The sequence below is a fragment of the Drosophila santomea genome, chromosome 2R (genome assembly GCF_016746245.2).
Source record: "Drosophila santomea strain STO CAGO 1482 chromosome 2R, Prin_Dsan_1.1, whole genome shotgun sequence".
Lineage (NCBI taxonomy): Eukaryota > Metazoa > Arthropoda > Insecta > Diptera > Drosophilidae > Drosophila > Drosophila santomea.
The window spans coordinates 12305288-12325510 of NC_053017.2; the positions used below are offsets into that span (position 1 = coordinate 12305288).

At 42.4% G+C, this 20223-nt stretch overlaps 4 protein-coding genes across 4 annotated transcripts; 1 reads left to right on the forward strand and 3 right to left on the reverse strand.

Annotated features, from left to right (window-relative positions):
- Positions 1-632: 632 nt before the first annotated feature.
- Positions 633-1132, forward strand: LOC120445929 (protein transport protein Sec61 subunit gamma). Its single transcript, XM_039626590.1, has 2 exons — positions 633-770; positions 826-1132. Exons 1-2 carry the CDS (start codon positions 688-690, stop codon positions 1088-1090), a joined length of 348 nt encoding a protein of 115 aa, XP_039482524.1. The 5' UTR covers positions 633-687; the 3' UTR covers positions 1091-1132.
- A 7184-nt stretch (positions 1133-8316) lies between these two features.
- Positions 8317-9023, reverse strand: LOC120446423 (general odorant-binding protein 57a). The gene is made up of 2 exons (XM_039627385.1): positions 8936-9023; positions 8317-8883 (listed from the first exon to the last, which is right to left on the reverse strand). Exons 1-2 carry the CDS (start codon positions 8993-8995, stop codon positions 8437-8439), a joined length of 507 nt encoding a protein of 168 aa, XP_039483319.1. The 5' UTR covers positions 8996-9023; the 3' UTR covers positions 8317-8436.
- Positions 9024-9141: 118 nt separating this feature from the next.
- On the reverse strand, positions 9142-9952 carry LOC120446425 (general odorant-binding protein 57b). Its single transcript, XM_039627387.1, has 2 exons — positions 9811-9952; positions 9142-9746 (listed from the first exon to the last, which is right to left on the reverse strand). Exons 1-2 carry the CDS (start codon positions 9868-9870, stop codon positions 9384-9386), a joined length of 423 nt encoding a protein of 140 aa, XP_039483321.1. The 5' UTR covers positions 9871-9952; the 3' UTR covers positions 9142-9383.
- Positions 9892-10551, reverse strand: LOC120446424 (general odorant-binding protein 57c). Its single transcript, XM_039627386.1, has 2 exons — positions 10406-10551; positions 9892-10344 (listed from the first exon to the last, which is right to left on the reverse strand). Exons 1-2 carry the CDS (start codon positions 10457-10459, stop codon positions 9958-9960), a joined length of 441 nt encoding a protein of 146 aa, XP_039483320.1. The 5' UTR covers positions 10460-10551; the 3' UTR covers positions 9892-9957.
- Between the last annotated feature and the right edge of the window lie 9672 nt (positions 10552-20223).

The window sequence follows — 20223 nt, forward strand, 5'->3', positions numbered from 1 at the left end:
GTTTTATTCATTATACCGACACTTTGATTTCACTGCATTTCATAGCAGTGTAATTATATACTTGGTTGAGCCGAAGAGCAGTCCGACCGGAGCCCGTTGTGGCACAGTTTTGTCTACCAATTTTGCAGTGAATTGTCCTGGGGATCTCTGAAGCCAAGGCTGTCAAATCGTAGCAACAACACCACCTCTCCACGCACCGAGATGGATAGAGATAGATGCAGGAGGAAGTGGGACGGCAAGCCAGAAAGGGGGCAATTTTTGGCTTAGAGCTGGAGCTGGAGAATTTGCAGACTGGCTCCCTCTGCATTTAGTTAAGCTTCAAGTGAAGACAGCAACGATTCGGCAGTGAAACAAATTGCAGCATTTAAGTTCCCATCCACCAACCACCACCCACCACCCATCGCACTCCTACTCCTCGACAGACAATCTCTCTGTCTGTTCAGTTGGAGTAGGAAAACTAGTCGAAAATGTTCGTACTTTTGTGTGTCCAGAGCTGGCAAACAATTTGCGTAAAGTTTGATTATGTGTGTAAACCGGGCAGTATTTTCCATTTCAAGTTGCTACACATTTTGCATGTGCTAACAATGCTGGCGGCTATGTTCGGCACAACAGCTGCCAATTATTAGGACTGAATTTCAAGTCGATCTCAACAGGCCTTTCGAATTAGTTCGAACGCTCGGACAAACGATGTCAGGCACAAAACAAGCGAATCTTAAAATGGAGCAAATATTTTCTCGTCGCCGCAGATACAAGATCAAAAATGCCAAGAGGTAGCTATGCTATAAGATACTACCTCAGCTTTCAGCTCATCTATTTAATCGCCAGGGGTATCTGCAAATTCTTACCCGATTTGAGGTGCAAATCTGTGAAAGGCATCAGGCACCAGATTAAGGATCTGCTGATGCTATTTCTTCCGTCCTCGGATTTCTATAAGAACTCGCTGCGGTTCTACAGGCGCTGCTCAAAACCAGATCGTCAGGAGTTTCAGCGCATTAGCCTTGCCATTGGCGTGGGATTCCTTATGATGGGTTTGATTGGATTCGTCGTTAAGCTGATGCACATACCCATAGTGAACATCATCATGGACTGAGATATAAAGCACGAGTGGAAATAAAGATACAATTCCGCTGCTTAGAGTCGAGAAAGTTTTCTGGGCGGAGGCCAATGTTTCTGGAACAGGGACAAGATGGTTGGTTTGACCTACGGGTGTGAAGGAGATCATACTTTTGCTTGCCAGGTTTTTCTTTAAATACCCAACAGTCGCTTGCATGTATTCCATTTATAGACTCTGTAATTCAATTTAAGTGGCTTCCCTTGAAATAGGATTGGATTTTAGAAGTACACATTTTTGCAGAATTTAATTTCCTTGAATGTGGGTTTGAATGTAAGTAATATTTTGTTGGCAAACTCCAATTCGGAACACCATTTAACGTTGCCAAGTGCCAACAAACATACGTTAGCAAACTGAAGGAGGTCATATGCGAGGTGAGATCCGTGAGATAGTGACAAAGATGTTAAATGGTTTCTGGGCCAGGAAAATGGTTTCCTTACGGAAAAACTCACCTGTTAGGAAAAGGCCTCTTCAAAATATATTCAGTGAAACTAAAAATTTCAATTTCAACCTTTTTTTTTTGTAGCAGCAAGGCAAAACTTGTTGACCAAATCAAGTGACGAAGCTTTTATCTGAGCACTTGCAGCAGCTGCAGAGGGAATCAAGAGCCGGGTCCTTGACGCATCAGTATCCATATCCCTTGGACTCCAGCATGTGCATTGTCGCATGTGTCTCCATTTGCTGCTGTTATGTTTTATTGATGAGTCTCGAAAACCAAAATTGATGATGCCACGCCACCATCCGCATCCCCATCCGCATCCTCATCCGCATCCCCATCCGCATCCGCGTCCTTGCGGCGTTGGAAAGAGCACAATCGAGATGCCTTGTTGTTCCCGCTGTTGCCGGCGGCAAATGGCGAAAATTTATTCAAAACTTCGACGCAGTTGCATCCTTTAACGGCCCGTTCGTGCAACAGGCGTCAAAGGAGTTGATGAAGGGAAATTGACGTGGTCGGAATTAAGTGCAGGCGTTCTCGCGGGAATCTTGGAAAAGTTGAAACGACTCAGATATCGAACGGAGGTCCTTTAAATGGAATGAAAAAGGGGCTTATACTCACGGCACTTCTCTGTGTGAAAGTCTTCAATTACGTTAGTTTCCTCAGAATGATATTAAATGGTATTACATTTTATGGTGCATTATGTAAATGAATTTATATAAACTTGTACACTTCCTTACTTTAAATCCATTAAAAGAGAAAAATCTTCGAAAATATATTACTTTGTTTATTCTTCATGAGCAAAAAACAAAGTAACCCGAACCTTATATTCCATATGTAGCCAGCCAGGGAATTTTATTAAAAGCTAATTTTGTTCTTGGGCCAAACAATCGCACACTTTTTCATGCTGTCCCTTGGCTGCCTTGTTCTAGTTCTCTTCTTGATGCATTTTAATTAAAAGTGAAGTGCGGCCATTAATTTGCAACTACAAATTACACTCAATAAAACATGTCTGCCACACTGATTTTTCGGCTCGAGAGGGAGCGAGAGGGAGGACGTATACATGTGTAAGTGTGTGTCAGAGGGATAGAAAGAGAGAAAGAGTGGTAATAGAGAGAGAGAGGGAGTCAGTGAGGGAGAGAGGCGGGCAATCAATTTGCACTTTGACTACAATTACTGATTTTCGACACTTCAAAGGATTTTATAAATTGCCATTTGCTCTCAGCCCTCAAAAAAAGTTCTACGTTGCTTCTCTGACTTTGGCAATTTGTTTTGGCCTTTTCCCTTGCCCACACACACACACACACACACACTCACATGCACACACTAGCGCACACATTCACACCCATACACATACACTGAGACGGCCACATGTGTTTTTTGTTCTCATCTTGATTGCGCCTACCATGTACAACTTTAATTAACTCAATGTGCGACTCCTGCGGCCAAATGGCAGGCAGTCCAAAAAGCCAGGACTTGAAAATAGTTTCTGCGTGGCAAAAGCAAAAGCAGCAGTAGCAAATGGAGGCAAAGAGTAAATGGATTTTTTGTTAGTTTGGCGAGCTGCAAATTAGGTTTCGGATGAATGGCAAACCTAATGAGGGGCACCGGATCGGGGCTAGTCAAGGTGGTTACCAGTTAACAGTTACAGTTAAGGACACTCTTTTGGTCACCAAAGCTGAAGTTATTTCCCTTGGCTGGTGACTGCGTACTATAGGCATTCAATTTCCATGGAAAACGCAGATACACGCTTAAAGCGGAAAACATTTTTACACATATGACTGACGCTGATTGCGTTTGTCACGTCGCCGAAATAAAATTGCTGGGCGACGCCAAAAACTGACGGCTACGCAAAACGGAGAGGTGGCGAAAAAATCACCAAAAAAAAAAAATGGTATCCTCAACAGCTTTCAACGAATCAATACCCATTAGTCTGCGTCGAGTTCAATATGCTTAAAAGTATGCAATGATTTTTTTGTAAACTGGATATACAATTAATTATGTTTACTGCATGCTTTTCAACAGCTTTACTATATATAGCATGGGAATATACCATTGTACTTCTGTGGAAAAGGGTATAAAGTTCCAAAGAAAAAGGCAACATTTTTTTTGTTTTCGTTCTTGTTGTTCAGTTGGACTCCGCTGGCATTGTACGTCTATATATATGCACACCTCATTCCCTCGGTTTTTTGGGCCTTTCTTGCATCTGCGCCAAAAATCGGTTGGCGGAAGCGGAATTGCAGTAAAATCGTCATCGATGAACTCGGCGACCTCTTTACGCATGCAAACAACCACACTCATCCGTCCGCCATTGCGTATACGTAACGTGCGCCAACCGATTGTCGCAGTTGCGGAATATTTGCATAATTTAGCGATTGAATTTTATGCTCAAAAGCAAAGCGCGCAGCATCTGCTTTCCTCTTCCTACATAAACGTACATCAGGGCGAAAACGATGGTGGTGTGGTGATGGTGTGGTGGTCTGGTGGTGGTGGCGGAATTGAGGAGCTTCATCCATTTCGCTTTTCATATATTAATTATATAATTTTTGCTGCATTTTGGTCGTGGCGAGGAGCTTCTGAACAGCAGCACGAACGGCATCATTATTAAGCCGATGATGAAGATCATTCTTGCCGGGACATGGACAATAATTGCATGCAACATAATTAAAGCCATTAAAGCACTTAAGCTGCCGGAAAACCCAGGACATATGCCAATGGCCATGGTCGCTATAGGCAGTCGAATGAGCAGGGAGGATATATATATATTCAACGATAGAGTGGCCACTGGTCGAGTCATGTTTGCATATGCATAATTATGATGAAAACACATTTAAATGCATTTAATCGGGCGCATGGCCAGCCTCGAAGGGGAATCGGTACATCGAGGAAGGAGGGGGAGCTGGTTGGGTGGTTGGGCACCATCGGTGGAGGATCGTGGTTTTGGTCGACCTGGTTTGGCAGGTGGCTTATGGCCACGGCCCACAGCCCACTGCAAAGGCTTTTAACGTTTATTGGTTTTTATTTAATATTCCGTGCCCGTGGCGAGGCCGCAAGCATATTAAATTCATAGAAACGGATTGCTCAATTTATCAAGCTTCGTTCAAAAGGCATATTTAAGTTAGACGCTGAACGCGGTCAATAGTTTGCATTTATTTTCGTTTCCGAATACTGTATAAGAATACAAAACACCATCAAACAGTTTCCTTCAATTTGTATGCTTAATGGTAACTACAAATTGAATACAATAAACGAAAATATAGATTTTATTTAAACATCCTGGTCGTAGCTTTTTACTTTCACATTCTCCACATATTTATTTTATATTTTACTGCACGTACTTTTACTGCTAACTTTCGTACTTGTTCGACCAGATTTTCTTAGAATTTAATACTCGAGAAATCAAATTTAACAAATAAACGAATTCATTTGATATCAGCATTCAATGACAGAAAATGCAAACTTCGAGTGCCACAAGAAATTCGTTTGTTGGCCGAGATGGATGCATTCAAAGTCGTCGAACAAAAGTTGTTTGTTGATTGGCACAGTCAGTGTGGAGAAAATCCTTTTCATAGCCGATGATATTGAAATATTTACCGATTTGCCTACTGCAAATTATGTATGCAATTTAAATGAAATTATTTATGTGCGAAGATTTTTCAAATATTTATACCAGTCCAACACACACACACACAAGTGCATAGACAAATTTTATTTTTATTTACGAGTCTATGTGTGCTGGGTATTTGTGGGCAATTTTTGGCCACTCGTTGTTTGTCTCGTCGAGCGGGCAGAAATTTAATTAAATCTCGGGCGAGGCATTTCAATTTCATTTTCTATTTACACTTTGTGACAATTTTTACGCGTCAACTTCTCTGCTGTATCTTTTTGTTTCGGGGGCGATCCATTGTTAGTTTTTGTCCTTCTCTTAAGGGGGACCTGGAGTGTGGACCCTTCATAAATGTTGCATGAGCCGCACTTCCCGTTTCCTGTCGGCGCATTTCGCTTTCATGACAATACAGAAAAAGGCCAACTGAGGAAGCTACGATTTTTGGGTGGCTTAGCAGGAAGCTCAAACTTTGAAGTTGCCGGAAGTTGGGCTGTTCCTCCGTTGTCTCTTTGACCCACTATCGAGTTTGCCAAGCATTTACCCGGCCCAAGGGAAAGCGGTCGAAATATACGGAGTCTCTTCAGATTGGCCCCTCCTTTCTCTATTGACCCATTATCAGTAGTCCGACCTCGGAAGAGATCTGGGCAACATCTGCGGCGGTTTCAATTACCAGCACTTCCACTCACTGTCACCTCGCTCCACTCAACTTAAATATTTATAAAGTTTATTAATGCGCGTGGCACCTACGAGGATAAAGCCAAAAGACAAAGAGCCGTGCAAAACCAACCGGGAAGACGGAAAGAAAAATACAATTATAATTATTTATTATGCGACAGTTTCCATTCTGGCTATCTGCGTCTCCGCGGCTCCTTTGTTGCACTCTGCAAACGAAAGCGAAACGAAACTGTCGCGAGAGTTGCCCATAAATCATTTATGCAGCGTGTGCACACACTCGCCCTCAAACCGACACTGAAAGAAATATATAGGGCTGACTCGAAGAAAGATGTAATGTGGATTTGAAGATAATTTAAATTTCAAATAAAACATTAAGGTGTATGAAAGTGTGCTGTTCAAATATCTTTCTACCTATGCTTCTAAGTAGAATCTTTATAGATTATTTAAAAGTAATAATAATTTATTTGACATATTTGATGAAAATTCTTAGGCTTTTTCTGTATTTTACAACATAATAACTATTTGCAATATCATGTAAGATAGGTTTTTTTTCTTTGTGTGTACGCATACCCATACGCATGCTGAGTATATAAAGTGGCATAAATCAACTTACTCTCGCACACCTACACCCTTCACTTGTGTGGGAAGGTTTGGGGATGAGTGTCGCGGGGTCTTCAAGACGTGTCTGCAGTCATATGCAGAACTTGCAAAGGGTCCTTACCCGCTTTCCCCCAACGTAAAGACGCAGCTAAAAAAAAAAGAAAGAAGTGGAAAACTTAAGCGCCCCGCTTCGTCGCCTTTCCGACTCTTTGCTTTTCCACTCCCACTCCATTCGAATCCCCTTCAAAATTTTTTTTTGGATGCATGTCAGTGCCGTGTGTGTCTTTTGATAAGCGCATTCGAAGCAACAGAAAGTGTAGCGCGGCATAAGCTGAAGGCGGAGAAGAGGTAGTATAAGTTTTCCTCGCTGTTTTTCCAGTGCTTTTTTCGCTGGGCTGCTTCACGCCAAGCACTTTATTGGCAGTTGCTGAAGTATGCAGCTCAGTGTAAGTTTGCCCGTTGAATTTAATTTCTGGCATGTGTGCTGGTGTCCTGGGTGTTGTGGGTATGATTAGATTGCTTTTTGCACGGCGAGCATGTGGGGATGGGGTCTCAACTTTAAGCAGCAACTGCTATTGATAGGATCGCAAAAATATGAGCAAGAAGCGTACATTTTTGTAAACTAAAGACAGAATAGAAAAATAAAGAAATAAACTAGTTTTTAAAGTACTTATGTACAAAAAAAAAAAAATTTCTAAATCAGTTAGCTAAACGTATTTTATATGGTAAATGATAAAGATAAATTTCGACTCGTTTTTTTATTATTTTATTTAACCCTGTATTTAAGCTCAGCTACGTTAAGTTCCATATATATTTGATACATTTTCACTTCATTTTAAGTATTTTCCTATGTTTTTAAATATACAAGTACAAGTTTCTACCAAATATTTTCAGGTGTTCCCACCATCAAGGCAAAAACTCATTGGCCTGCGGCTTGAACCATGTTCGTCTTTTTCATCCTTGTCGGCCAGAGCTGGCAAACGTTTTGCGTATGTTTATCCGAACTTCCGTCGATTTACCAAATTATAATTGCACTCACCCATCGAGAGGTGGGAATTCCAGGCGGTATATATGTGGGTGGCAATTTTGGGGGCGCAGTGTTCGCTTTCGGTACGTTTACAATGCACTTCCGCCCCATTGTTGTTTTGCATGTTGACATGGTGCAGGCAGCACCGCCAGCGAGGCAGCCAGACATATTACTCATACGCCGTGTTGTCGCTGCCCCGGTCGTTGGGAGTGTGCGTGTTGACAATCATGTATTCGCTGGTTTTTCTGTTCTCCGCTTTATTTTCGTATTTGTTGTTGTTGTTGTTGCTGCTGTATCGCCGTGCTGTTGCCACTAATGTGCCACGCCCCTCGGCGACGGGCGTTAAGTTGAGCTGACAATCGAAAGCCGAGAGGTGGCAGAGCGGACCAGTCAAGTGTGTGGGCGTTGCACGTTCGTCTTTTCTTTCAGGCCATGCCTAGCCCTGATCCCCGATCCCCCAAGCCCCGTAGCCCCATACTCACGAAATAACAATGGCAGCGGCATCAACAGCAGCTGCAACAATGCAACATGACAACTTCCGTTGCATTCGCCTGCCGGCACAAAGGAAAGCGACAAAAAGTCGCACACAAATAAACACTCATACGCCCCGTGGAAAACTGTAACGGAATCGCATTGTGTGGGGGAAAATGTTTTTTCCTGCTCGGCAACGACAAAAAAAAAATCGCACAAACACAAACACACACAAATCAAGAGGCAAGTCCTGAGAAATATGACAAGTTTCAACTCACGCTATCAGATGGTAAGGAATCTACCTGATTTGCAACGAATCAATTATTATTGTTATGTGTTAACCTGCTGCGTGTTTTCAGGTCAAAGCAATTAATTGAATTCCATTCGCATCGGTTTGATTTGATTTCAGCGCCCTGCGGCACGCCTCGTGCAATTTTAATGAATTATGCTAATGAGCCCGCAAATTAAAATTATATATGGTAGTGACTATGGCGACACTGTTTTGTTATTTATAAATCAAGGGTATCCAAATCATCCAGATAATCCTGATGTTCTGCTGCTGGTCCTGCGGTTTCCTCTGGTATGTGGTCATATGATTCAAATTTGATGACGGGATGTCCAGCCTTGAATGCACATATGACCAATTTATAGACGTAGGCGCAGGATTCCTTGGGAGCCTTTTCCATGCACTTTGATATCGATTCCGCTGCCTTACTGGTTGCTTTCATTGCCTTCAAATCGAATTCACCTCGAGCATTCAGCCATTTGGTTGGCTCTCTTTCCAGTTGACACTTGATGTTGCACTTGTACTTCAGTTCGACATTTTCCCTGAGGACATTATCCAAATTATTGCTATCGTCAAACTTTTCATACTCCTCAATGGTAATGTTATTGATTCTTAGACAATCAGTAAAATCACCAAAGGTTCCTTCGAAGAAGTCAAAGGGTTGGTTTTCCTAAAAGGTATTTAATGTTTAAATCGATTAATATTAAGTTTGTGTATCTAACCCTGGCTTGACTAATCGAAACGATAAGAAGCACAAAAATGGCAAGTCTAGTGATGAACATTGTTAGCTTCAGACTGAACTGATTCAGATCGGTTTTCCCACTTATTTAAAACAATTGCAACAAGTTGAAAGACCTGTTTTTATATACATTATGCATGTGTATAAATAGTTTGTGAAATTATAAATCAATAATTAGTTGGGCAAGCGTCAATATTTTTCCTCGGTTTTATGTACACATAATTTAAGATCATATATGCGAAAATTTTTTGTTTCACTTAAAACTAATTACTCGTTGAGTTAACAGAGCTCTAATAACAATTGCCGTTTAATTTTGGTTAGTCTATAAACTCTACAAATCATTCGTTTCAAATAGACACATTCTTGTGAGTTATATGTGAAAATAGTAGTAATTTGCTTGCTTCCACATATTTATTGTAAATAATTGACACTTATTCCGAATCAATCACGGGATGGCCGGCTTTAAATGCACACATCACCAGTCTAAAACTGTAGGCACAAGGTTCTTCGGAAGCCTTCTTCATGCATTTGGTGATGGATTTCGATGCATCAATGGTGGTATTCATCAAATCCAAATCCATTTTACCTTGGGCATTCAACCATTTCGTTGAATCTCGTTCTAGCTGGCATTTAATATTGCACTTGTACCTCAAGTCGACTTTTTCGTTGAGCAGATAATCCAGAGTCTCAAGTCGCGCGTATTTCTCATATTCCCCTATTGTAATATTATTAACTTGTAGACACTCCTGAAAGTCTTTCCAGTTCCAATGAAATATGTCAAAGGGGTGGCGAGCCTATAAAATTTGTCACAAATAAGCCAAAAGCTTAGGCAAAAATATATGTAAATATCAATCCCACCTTAGCCAAGCTGAGCAGTAATATTAGAGGCGCAATAAACACAAGTCTGTAGATGAACATTGTAGAAATGAAACTAAACAGTTGATTGTGAATTTCCCACTGGCCTTAAACAATTGCGTTTAAGTTGCTTGACCAGTTTTCGCTCGATTATTCGTTTAATTTGTTCGTATTTTTCATCGCTTCGGTGACTTCATCGCTCTCGAAGCTATCCGTAACACAAATCACCATCCTAAACGCATATTCGCACAAGTCTTCCTCCTGGTCGTAGACTTTCTTGCAGTCGTAGAGTATCGCTCGCAGTTCATCACTCACGGGCTCAAGTTGATCGATTCGTTCCACATCCAAATAGCCATTGGAGTCCAGCAGACTTCCCTTCTCCGCTAGGCAGTGGATTAAACATTTGTATCTCCACTCGGTGTTCTCGAGATCATCCTCTTCGGAGCTGCGATCTATCAGTTCTTGGAACTCAGCATGGCTGATGTTATTGCTGGCCAGACAATCCGACACGTATGTTTCCTCCAGCAGTGAGAAACTCTGTAATAAAAATCATACTTTCCAATAACTGCCATTTGGAACATTTCTCAGGATTGATTACCTGTATAGAGACCACGCTGCAGGCCAAGATGCATAGTAGCCCTACCCTGAACATTATCTAACAATTCGCAGAATCTGCTTCAAGATAAATATGGACATGGGTTTTCCTAGCACAGTAGCACCTCACGATAAACTGTTACCCGCAGAAAAGCGGTTCTGAATTTTATACAGACCGGCTGGCGGGTAATTTATGGCAACTAGCTTATCTGTATCTAGTTAGCTAATTAATTGCGGGCAACTGGTTACTGGATACAATATGAGCCCGATGGGTATGCGATCTGTCTGTCGTGCATTTAATTGAGTCTCAAAACTCGGAAGTGAAACAACTTGCATTAAGCATCGCCAGCCCAGCGATTGATTTGAATTGGCAATTATTTACTTTTACAAAATTTTTAAAGGCCGGCCACCAAAGCTTTTCCGGCACAACTAAATACACACACACAGGGTAAAGTTTCACGTAAATTTCATTTTGTACGCAGTGAAATTCGCATAACATTTCCTGTCAACATATTTTGCAACACTTTTGTTGCAAAAATGAAGCGACAACTGCAGCGGCAGGAGCAACACAAAGCGACAAATTGCGTTGACAGTGGGAGGGAATGGGGTTTTAGTTTGCAATGGTTTGGTTTGGTTTGGCTATAGTTTTTTTCTGTATTTTTTTTTTTATTTGGAGAAAAGACATTCCTAACTATGCAACCCCATGCAACTGTAGACAACAAATGAAAATTCCAAGAATATTCACATTCACATTCACATTCGCAGTGAGTTTTGGCTTTTGCGGCCTGGACTTTGTCTGCTCTTTTGCCAGCGACCTCCTTCTCCGCCAAACCGCTTGTCGCGTTGTTTACTTTGGTTATTTACGGCCTGAACACAATTTTTTTTGGCCCTCTTTCTTTTCACGCTGCATACTTTGGACGGTTGCCAAAAAGGAAATATGTGTTGGGGAAAATTACAAATTTTTATGGTCATAGCTAGGTGCTAAACTGTGTCCTCGGCTGACCCGGCCTGTCGCTTCTATTCCTGTCAAGTCCTGCTGCATAATTGCGATGCTATTTTCCTATTTCTCAGCCCATCAATTTTTGAGGCTGAATGAAAATTTCGCATTTTCATGAAACATGTTTTCGCTGTTATGGCTTTCATTTTTTTGTGGCGAAATTTGATTTCGTTGGACCTTGGTTTTAATGGTAATTAGTCCTATGAAATGTTTTTGGTTCGATAAGCAGTTGCATAATTCACAGGTCAACATGCAGCATGGGAATGTGAATGTTCAAATAGAAATCAGATTTAATAGGATTCCATAAATTTGGCATTATTTTTGCCTAATGGTTGTATTGAATTTTTAAACTTTTTCAAATTTAATGAGCCCAAATAAAAAGAGGTATTGAATCTTCACTTTTGTTAAGTTTCCATGAAGGTTAAAACAAAAACTCTGACTTTTCTCCGACAGCTACTGCCATTTATTAAACATGTCAGGAGGAGCTGGCGAAGTTTCATTTCCCACTTTTCCCCTCTTTTTTCAGCTGTTGCCGCTGATACCTTGCGGGAAAAGTTGCCACAACAAAAGGAAAACTAGTGGAAAAATATGTGTAAAAAGTTCTGGCTGCTTTGCGTAATAAAAATAAATATAATAGTAAGTGACTTCAATATGCATGTCACGTATTTTGCATGCACTTTGATGCCACGCCCACCCACAAAAGTGCGCCCAAATACATTTTGGCACGTGCAGCAACACAATGGAATTTCTCGAAAAATGCGTAAAATGCGAGGGAAAGACGGTGGGGTAGCAATAGCATAACCGAAACATCTTTTGCAACTGAGCCAGGACTTTGACTGCGCCAAGACATTGCAACAAATTAATGAACGAAATCCTGAAGCTTGCTAACGACAATGACCAGGTTTGCCACGTTGGTTTGGGGATATAGAACCACTAAGTAGCTTACATTTATCAATTAGGTCGAAATGGAGAGCAGCTCCATTCCGAGTCAGCTGCCAAGTTCATAGCATTGCCAGCTAGGAGCCGTACTCGAAACCACTGGGCTGTGAAGCTCTCCTCCAAGACAAACAAAGTCGCGGAAGTGGGTTCACATCCTGGTAGATGGTAGATGCAAGGGCCACGGAGCAAAAGGAGCTCCTCGCTGCGAGACAGCTGCATCTTTGGCCAGCGGCAAAGCGAAGTGAAAAGCGAAGCGGAGCAAACCCACTTCCCCGGCGGTAATTACAAAATTTTTAATTAAATGTTAAGCGTGGGATGGACGACCTTAAGCGCTCATAACCGAGAATGGGCACGCCGCAGTGCTTTAATTCGCAGTCTCGGCGACAATGAATACGGCTTGACTCCCAGATGAGTTCTGTTTATGCTGGACTTTCGCCATTTTTTCATAGCTTTCCGTGCGATTTCCACGCCTCACTGCATTTGCTTGCAATTTCCCACCCAAGCAAATGAGCCTACACGCGAAATAGTTCAGAAGATCCATATAAAAAGTTTAAAGCGTCTAGCACTTGTAGTTAAGTACTGCTAATAACTCTTTGCTAAGGATTGCAATTCGTATTTAAACATAGAAAAAGTCCTTGATTTTATGTAGAACCTTTAGTAAATAGGATGAAAGATTGAAATTCATTATTAAATCTTTTTTCGTAGTCCAAAAGTTGTTCCTCTGTTGCTTTTCAGGTATTTTTACAACTTTTATTATTTATTTAATTCCATTTTTCGCTTACAAAAGGGTGCCAAATCTTCGTATAAAATCGCTGGTCCATTTTATTTTTTTTTTTGGCAGCAATCGGAGGGCTTAAAGTTGGAGCTTAGAGCCAGCTCGTGTGCGAATAGTTTTGGCGTATTTTCAGAGGATGTGAAGGGCGAATGGAAGAGAAAGCGTTTGGCTAACTAAAAATAAACCGAGTGTTAAACGTGGCTTACACACTGGCCATTTTTATTGCCAGCCTGGTCCGTCAGCCGTGAATAATCGCATTAGTTGTGAAATTAAAAATTACAAAATAGAATAGATAAATCCGCCCACGGCTGGCTGCTTGACTATCTAGCTGGCTTGAGGTAAGCCTTTTGTTGCCCCAAAGGCAGAACTATTAACTCTTCCCCTTTCCGTTTTGTGCCACATAAATTCGATTAAAACGTCCTTTTTTATATGTTTGTGAGCGTGTGTGTGTCCATGGGACTTACTGCTAATTGAATTGCCGAGTCGAAAGAGAATTAGTTAAGCCAGTTTGAGGGTTAATGTGCTGGAAGTGACCCCCAATGTATCCAGTATCCAAACGGGGTCAAAGGTGGGTCGGCGACTTTTTTGAGCGGGTGGAGAGCTCATTATTCTCGAGCAGGTTACCATATCCTTTTGAACTGGCAACCTGGGACACTTATGCATGCTTTTTATTGCCTACTTATCGGGGCGAACGCCTCAGCTTTTGAGCCATGTCCTTGAGGAATGTTCAATTGTATATAAATATCTTTACGATACTGAGGGTGTCCCTTTTCGCCATGCATATTTCATTCAGAGCCGTTGACCAAGATGTCACCATTGTGATGACGTCAATGCTGCCAAGTCCTGGTGTAAATTTAAATCAAATCTCATGGCAACCAAGAGGCAGTGCGATGGCAAAAAACGATGAAGAGAAAATGAAGAAGTGAAATCAATTTCTTTTGTGTGTCGTTTGAAAGGCTTCAAATGATTTTCAATTGTTGCTGCATTGACAATTCACCAAATCGAAGTGGTATATTTTTCTCTCCACTCAATAAATACAAGGATATTGACTTTGCCCGTACGAGCTTCATAATCGGATTTTCGTGTTAAATGATTCTATTCCTTGGCTTTCATGCGCCTTGCGCACTCTTTGGGTTCAACATCGACGGCACGGGTTCAATAAACATTCGCACAGGTGACTGCCTGCATTGTGTATTAAATTCCAACACTTAACCCCCTTGACTGCAACTGTCTGCCGAGTTCGGTGGCATGGGTTAAACAGCACTAGACGGCGACTCATTACTTGAGTGCTAAAATGGGTGACTGCTTTTGCTGCTGCACTTGCTGCTCTTGCCGCTCCTCTTGCTGCCTTTTTGTGGCAATTTTTGAGTGCGCTTTCTACAGTTTTTAACTTGAAACAACAACAGTGAGTCAAGTCCTTCTCATGGTCCTCGTCATTTTTCTTCCACTCGCTTCCTGCCCCATGCATCCTCGATCCCCGGGCTTTGCTGCTGCTGTTTCTGCTGCGGCAGCAGGTGCATGTTGCTGCCCCGTTTTGTTTGCGGCAAAGTGCGCACCGAGCGTCATTGATGCTGACGTTGATGTTGCTGTAGCAGTTGCTGCTGCTGCTGCTGCTGCTGCTGTAGCTGTTGCTGTTGTTGTTGTCGTCAAGCTGCCACTTGTCACATGGCAACAGTTTAGTTTTCCACACACACACAGACACACGCTCACCACACAGCCACCCACACACACTCTCAAGTGAGTGCAAGTGCCGGCTCAAGTTGCACTCTTACATGCAGCAAACGGAAATCAACGCAGAGCGCCCAGTCGTCGGGCCAAATGAATAGAAAAGCTTCACCCACTCAGCCCACAACCCACCAGCCCATCACACCATCCCCCCCCTCTCGACCATCGTCTGTGGCAGTCAAAGGTCGCCGTTTATGTTGTCGAGCAGCTTTGCGACCCAAAGATGTGGGTCTTCTAGAACTGCGTTGAGCGTTAATAAGATGGCTAAAACATAAAACTTACAAGTTAAACAAAAAATAATGGTTAATATTATAGCGCATTTTCGATGACTTTGATTTGTAACTAAAGAAAACATTGGAACATTTAATATTATGTTTAGATAGAAATCACTGTGTGAAGAGGTATATATTTTATGGATAAATATAGGTACTACGAGGTATTAGAAAGTCCGAACACGCCTCGCACGGCGTTGGCATTGTTTTTTGTACTGTGCCACTTTTCGTTGCTTTCCGCCTGGCTGCCTCCGTCCGCTCGACTGGCTCGTGTCGAAAGGTCATTGGAACAGTAAACGGACTGCAAGGCAAGCCCACTTCCTGCCGGCAACATGCCACATAATATATAGTATACTCGTATATGGTATGCTTGCAAATAAAATTGGTCACTTTTGCAATCCACACTCGAGCCAATTTTGAGTGCAGACAAGCCGCAAGCAATTTCGACCCCTTTCTCCACTCCTGCTGCTCATTTGTGTGCATTCTTAATAATTTTGTTATTTCGGCAACATCTGGATCTTAAGTCCGAGCAATTGTGTACGTAATTTGTGGAAATATTAGAAAAATAGAAAAATCCCAGGAAGCAGCTACAAATTGCCAAAAACAATTTGTCTTCACTTTGGCTTGTAAACATTTATTCATTTGTTTTATGTTTTCCATGTCTTTTCGTCCTTTTATTTGTCATCTAATCGATTGAGTGAGTGAGAGAGGTCTGCGGGGCAATTGCACTTTAATACTTTAAGAGCAGACTTCCTAAGAGGAAAAGTTCGAGAAGTGATGCATCCAAAGATGGTGTTGCATCAAAGGACTTACGCTAACCACCCAGCTGCAGGATGCGCCTTAACTGCTTCGCTTTCTTGGGGGCTGGCAAAATATTTGTGTACATGTGTGCATTGTTGCATAAGTTGTAAAAATAACCTGCTCCACACTTGCCGGCACGCAAACATGGAAAATATTTAGTTTCGATACGTTGCCTTTGGGCCAAACTCATTTAAATGCAAATTTTTGGCCAAAAACGTGCGGGGCGTGGCGTGGCGGGTGTACTGCGTTTGCTTCAGCTCAAATTACTTGCTGCAGATGCATAAAATTTAATAACTGCCAGCAAGTATTTAGCCTTTGTCCTAGGGGAATGGGCAGGAACAGCAGCCGCTCTAATGCCAAACACAATAAGCCAGCACAAACAAAACGAAGTCGGCGATGCACTTTGTGAAATTATGCATAAATACTGCATTTGGGTGGGCGAATGTTGACCCCTGAGCTGGGGAAACTCTTGAGCCCAACCACTTTTTGCTCGGGGCCAACGAGTTCCTTGCCTCTGGCATCAAAAGTGTGAAAAGAATTTTAAATGTGTGCAATTACTCAAAAGGTTTTGCCCCACAACCCCACAGCTCTGGCACACACATATTCACCTTTTTGAGCTGACCAAATTTATGTGGCCGGTTGATATATTTTTTTTCTGCTCCTGGGCAACATCCACAGTTGACACTACTGGCATCTCGGTATCCCGGCATCTCGGGATCTCCGGAGCTCTGGCCTCTCCTCCGTCAGCTATTCCAGCTAATGTCCTCAATCCGTTGGCATTTGAAGCCCTTGTCTGTGCTTTCCATATCCCCAACTTCTGCTCTGTCTGCCGCTTCATGACAAATGTTTTTGTTTACCCCAACATAATTCTTTTGTGATTGATGTGCTTCCTTCACCCATATCCACCCTTTTGCTCGGGATCTCAACAATTTTCCCCTTTTTGTTTTTTTTTTGTTTGCATAGGCAGGCTGTCGTACACATTCTATGCGCCGTACGTGTGTATATATAATTTTTGTCGCCTCGTCCTGTGACACTTGTAATAATTCGCATCCATAGTCTGGGTCATCCGGCTGCCGTGTGTTTGAAACCCGTCAGTGCACTTAGTGCAGTCTTATCAGCCCAGGTGCTCGTGTAGGTGATGTGTTTATGTGCAGCCGGCCAGCAGGATAGCCCATAAATGCTCCTGAGGACCACTGCAAGCAACAATGCAAATTTTCTTGGTATTAAATTATTTAAAATTTATTTTCAAGTATGTACATTTTCAGGGAATTAAATGATTTCAACATTATTATCTTTGCTAAACATAGGAAAGGATAACGAAATACACAATAACTAACAAGGCAAACTCTCATATTTATTTATTTATTTCGTATATTTATTTTCATTGCCATTTATGGCTAAAAAAAAGTTTTAAATCTCTAAATGTAAAATCAGCTTAGTATTTGCATTTTAGTTATTTGAAATTAATTATCTGCACCTCCCAAACAGTTGACATTATATCTTGCTGTGTACGAAATGGCAGAAATTGAAATTGCAGTCGGAACTGTCAAAGAATTCTCACAATACACTCATCAAATGCGAATGACTTAAGCAAAACTTGTGACCCACCAGGCTAAAAGTTAATTTAAAACTTGTTGGCGACGGAAAAGGGGAACGGGAAATATAAAGCAAAAGAAAAAAAAGAGAAATATGATATCAGATAAGTTTTCGACAGTTGCTGACGAGTATTTTTCAATTTTCAATTTTCTCCATTCGATTCGCCCGCTTGAAGACTTAAAGGAATTGTGGAAAAAGTGAGTATAGAAACTGCAGCATCTCTTTGGCAACCGGCAGACTTGACTTGCAGCTTACCTTTTGGCAATTATAAAATGTTCGCCGTAAACCTGAAGTGCAAATCAAAGGGGTTTTGGGTATAAGGAAAGCGGGTTGCGGGTAACAGGGAGCGTGGAAAGCCCTTGGCGTAAATTGACGGCACATTTCCGTGGCACTAAGCAACCCGCTCGTCGCTCGTCCCCCCAAAGCTGTTAAAACAACTGACAACCGCAGAAGTAGTGCGACTTTTACTGCTCTGCCGGCTTCCGCTTTTCCAACCGAAGCAGCACTTTTCCCCGCTCTCAACTTTTTCGCTTCCGGCGACAGCCGCCAGTCGTTGAGTTGTTGAAAACTCAGCATCGTCGTCCCCGCTCGCCAGGACTCTTGTACTTGGATTCAGCTTCAGCTTCAGCTTTGGCTTTGGATACGGTTACGTACTCGGATTTGGTTTTAGTTCTGTTGTTGATGTGCATTTGGCACTTGTTGTAATCGCAACGCTTTCGCGTGAGCCCATCTAAGACAAAAGGGTGCGAACGAGAGATGCCGCCGAGCCTCCAAGCTAAAAAACGAGCGTTTTTGGCCAGCTTTTGCCCAGCTAGTTGCGAAATTTATTAAGGAATTCCATTAACGCGAGCTGTGGGCATTGTTCTTCGCTGCCGCCGCTCGAAAACTATGCAAATAAGCTGGGAATTTATTATGTAATGCCAGCGATGAGCAACAGCGGCCGCATTTGGGCGCATTTTCCTTCAGTGGGTGTGGCATGGAGTGGAATTGGCGGCTGGTGGTCAAGTGGCTGTAACCGCAGATGAGCGAACTGGTTGGCTCTTAGCCTGGCCTAATTTCAGTGCGCCATCCGCTGAAAGCTTTGGCCATCATTGCTCCATTACAAGTACATAGTCCCCGTAAATAAGATCAACGCTTTAAGTTACGGCAACTTTTTTGTAGGACCTTTAACTATTTACAACTTTTCTTGGATTTTGTTCTCTTTTTTTGAATGCCGCATTTAATGGCGCTTTCCGTTTGGTTTTCTGCTGCTTTTTTTCGCAAAATGAAGTGCAATTTATGCAAGGCAACAAAATGCAAATAATTTTCAGCGAAATTTTTATTTCGCTCATAAAGAGCGTTAACCCATCGAGCGGCGGGTTAAACGGCTGTAAGCAGCAAGTGTCAGTTGGGCAATTCCACCGATTACTGCATGGCTATATGTCCTTTTGGGGGCATTTTCCGGCGCATTTTTTTTGAAGGGGCTTTTCCAGAAGATGTTGCTCAATTTATGCATCAGCAGTACCAGCAGCAGCAGCAGCAGTGGCAATAACAAAAAAAAAAGTACATGCAAACACATATTTATATGGCTGCAGCCCTCCAGCTGAGCGAGCCTCTGTCTCTGTCTCTGCCTCTGTCCTTTTCTCTTGCCAGCTGGCCCTCTCTGTCTGGCCGTGTGTTGCCATCTCTGTCTGGTGGAGTGAATGCATGGCATGCATAAATTCGTAACTTGACCGCTTTTAAGTTGCATAAATTCTCGAATCCAAAGTGTCAACAGCACAAAATGCTGTTGTTGATTGTTGTTCCTGCTGCTGTTGCTGCTTTTGTTGCTTTTGCTGCTTTTGCTCCTGTTCTCTCCTTTTCTCCTCGCCAGTTGGCCATTGCGTTGATGATAAGCTTTACGCGTGGTCCGCTCCATTGTTGCATGAGTGTTTGTCTGGGTCTCTCTCTCTGTGTGTGAGAGTGTGTGTGGGCTTGGGCGTGTGTGTGCAGCAGAAGAAAGATGGCCGCTTTGATCCGTGTTGATATCAGGAGCCATACCACTGCAGCACCACTGGAAATGGCCACCCCCCACCCCACACACAGACTATCTCACACACACTTGCACACACACCCATTTGGACAGTCGGAAAAAAGGGGCGCAAGGGCATTGTGTGGATTATGCGACAACTGCAGCGGGCAGCGTTCAAGTGTCAACAGTCCGCGACCCTAAAAGTGGGCGGAAGTGGGCGGGAAAGGAAAAGGTATGGGAAGAGAAAGAGAAAGAGTTCTGGCTGAACGGACAACGGCCGCCTCTTTTTTTAGCCCGATTGCGTTTAGTTGTTGACTCGTTGACGGCTGACGCTTCACCTTTTCTTTTTTTTGTTGCACCATCACTCGTTTGCCCGGACAGTCTGTCACACAATTTTCGCCCATTCCCTAGATTTTTCCTACTTTCCCAGATCGTTTGCCTTGAATGATGCCACACATGTGGCCACACTGCCCAATTGTTCGGTTCCGTTTGGCTGAAAAAGCACTTCCAGGTAATGCAACTTTTTTCTGGCTAATCTCGTCAGTGTTTGTTAATAATAATAATAATAAAATAAATGCGAGTAGGCATAAAAATCTATATAGGAAGCGAAACATCTAAGCTAACTAATTTTTAGTGATATTCCAATATTTCCAGCTATATTTTGTATCTTGCTATTCAAGTTGGTCTCAAACAATGGAGCAGCTTAACTGCGAAAAGTTTGTGCTGC

Bases quoted from the DNA above. Each gene is read 5' to 3' on its own strand.
- LOC120446424 (XM_039627386.1), bottom strand. From the start codon at position 10,459: ATGTTCAGGGTAGGGCTACTATGCATCTTGGCCTGCAGCGTGGTCTCT. The intron at 10,345-10,405 runs GTAATCAATCCT...TTTTTATTACAG, and splicing joins GCAGCGTGGTCTCTATACAG to AGTTTCTCACTGCTGGAGGA.
- LOC120445929 (XM_039626590.1), top strand. From the start codon at position 688: ATGTCAGGCACAAAACAAGCGAATCTTAAAATGGAGCAAATATTTTCT. The intron at 771-825 runs GTAGCTATGCTA...TTTAATCGCCAG, and splicing joins AAGATCAAAAATGCCAAGAG to GGGTATCTGCAAATTCTTAC.
- LOC120446423 (XM_039627385.1), bottom strand. From the start codon at position 8,995: ATGTTCATCACTAGACTTGCCATTTTTGTGCTTCTTATCGTTTCGATT. The intron at 8,884-8,935 runs GTTAGATACACA...AATACCTTTTAG, and splicing joins TTTCGATTAGTCAAGCCAGG to GAAAACCAACCCTTTGACTT.
- LOC120446425 (XM_039627387.1), bottom strand. From the start codon at position 9,870: ATGTTCATCTACAGACTTGTGTTTATTGCGCCTCTAATATTACTGCTC. The intron at 9,747-9,810 runs GTGGGATTGATA...CAAATTTTATAG, and splicing joins TACTGCTCAGCTTGGCTAAG to GCTCGCCACCCCTTTGACAT.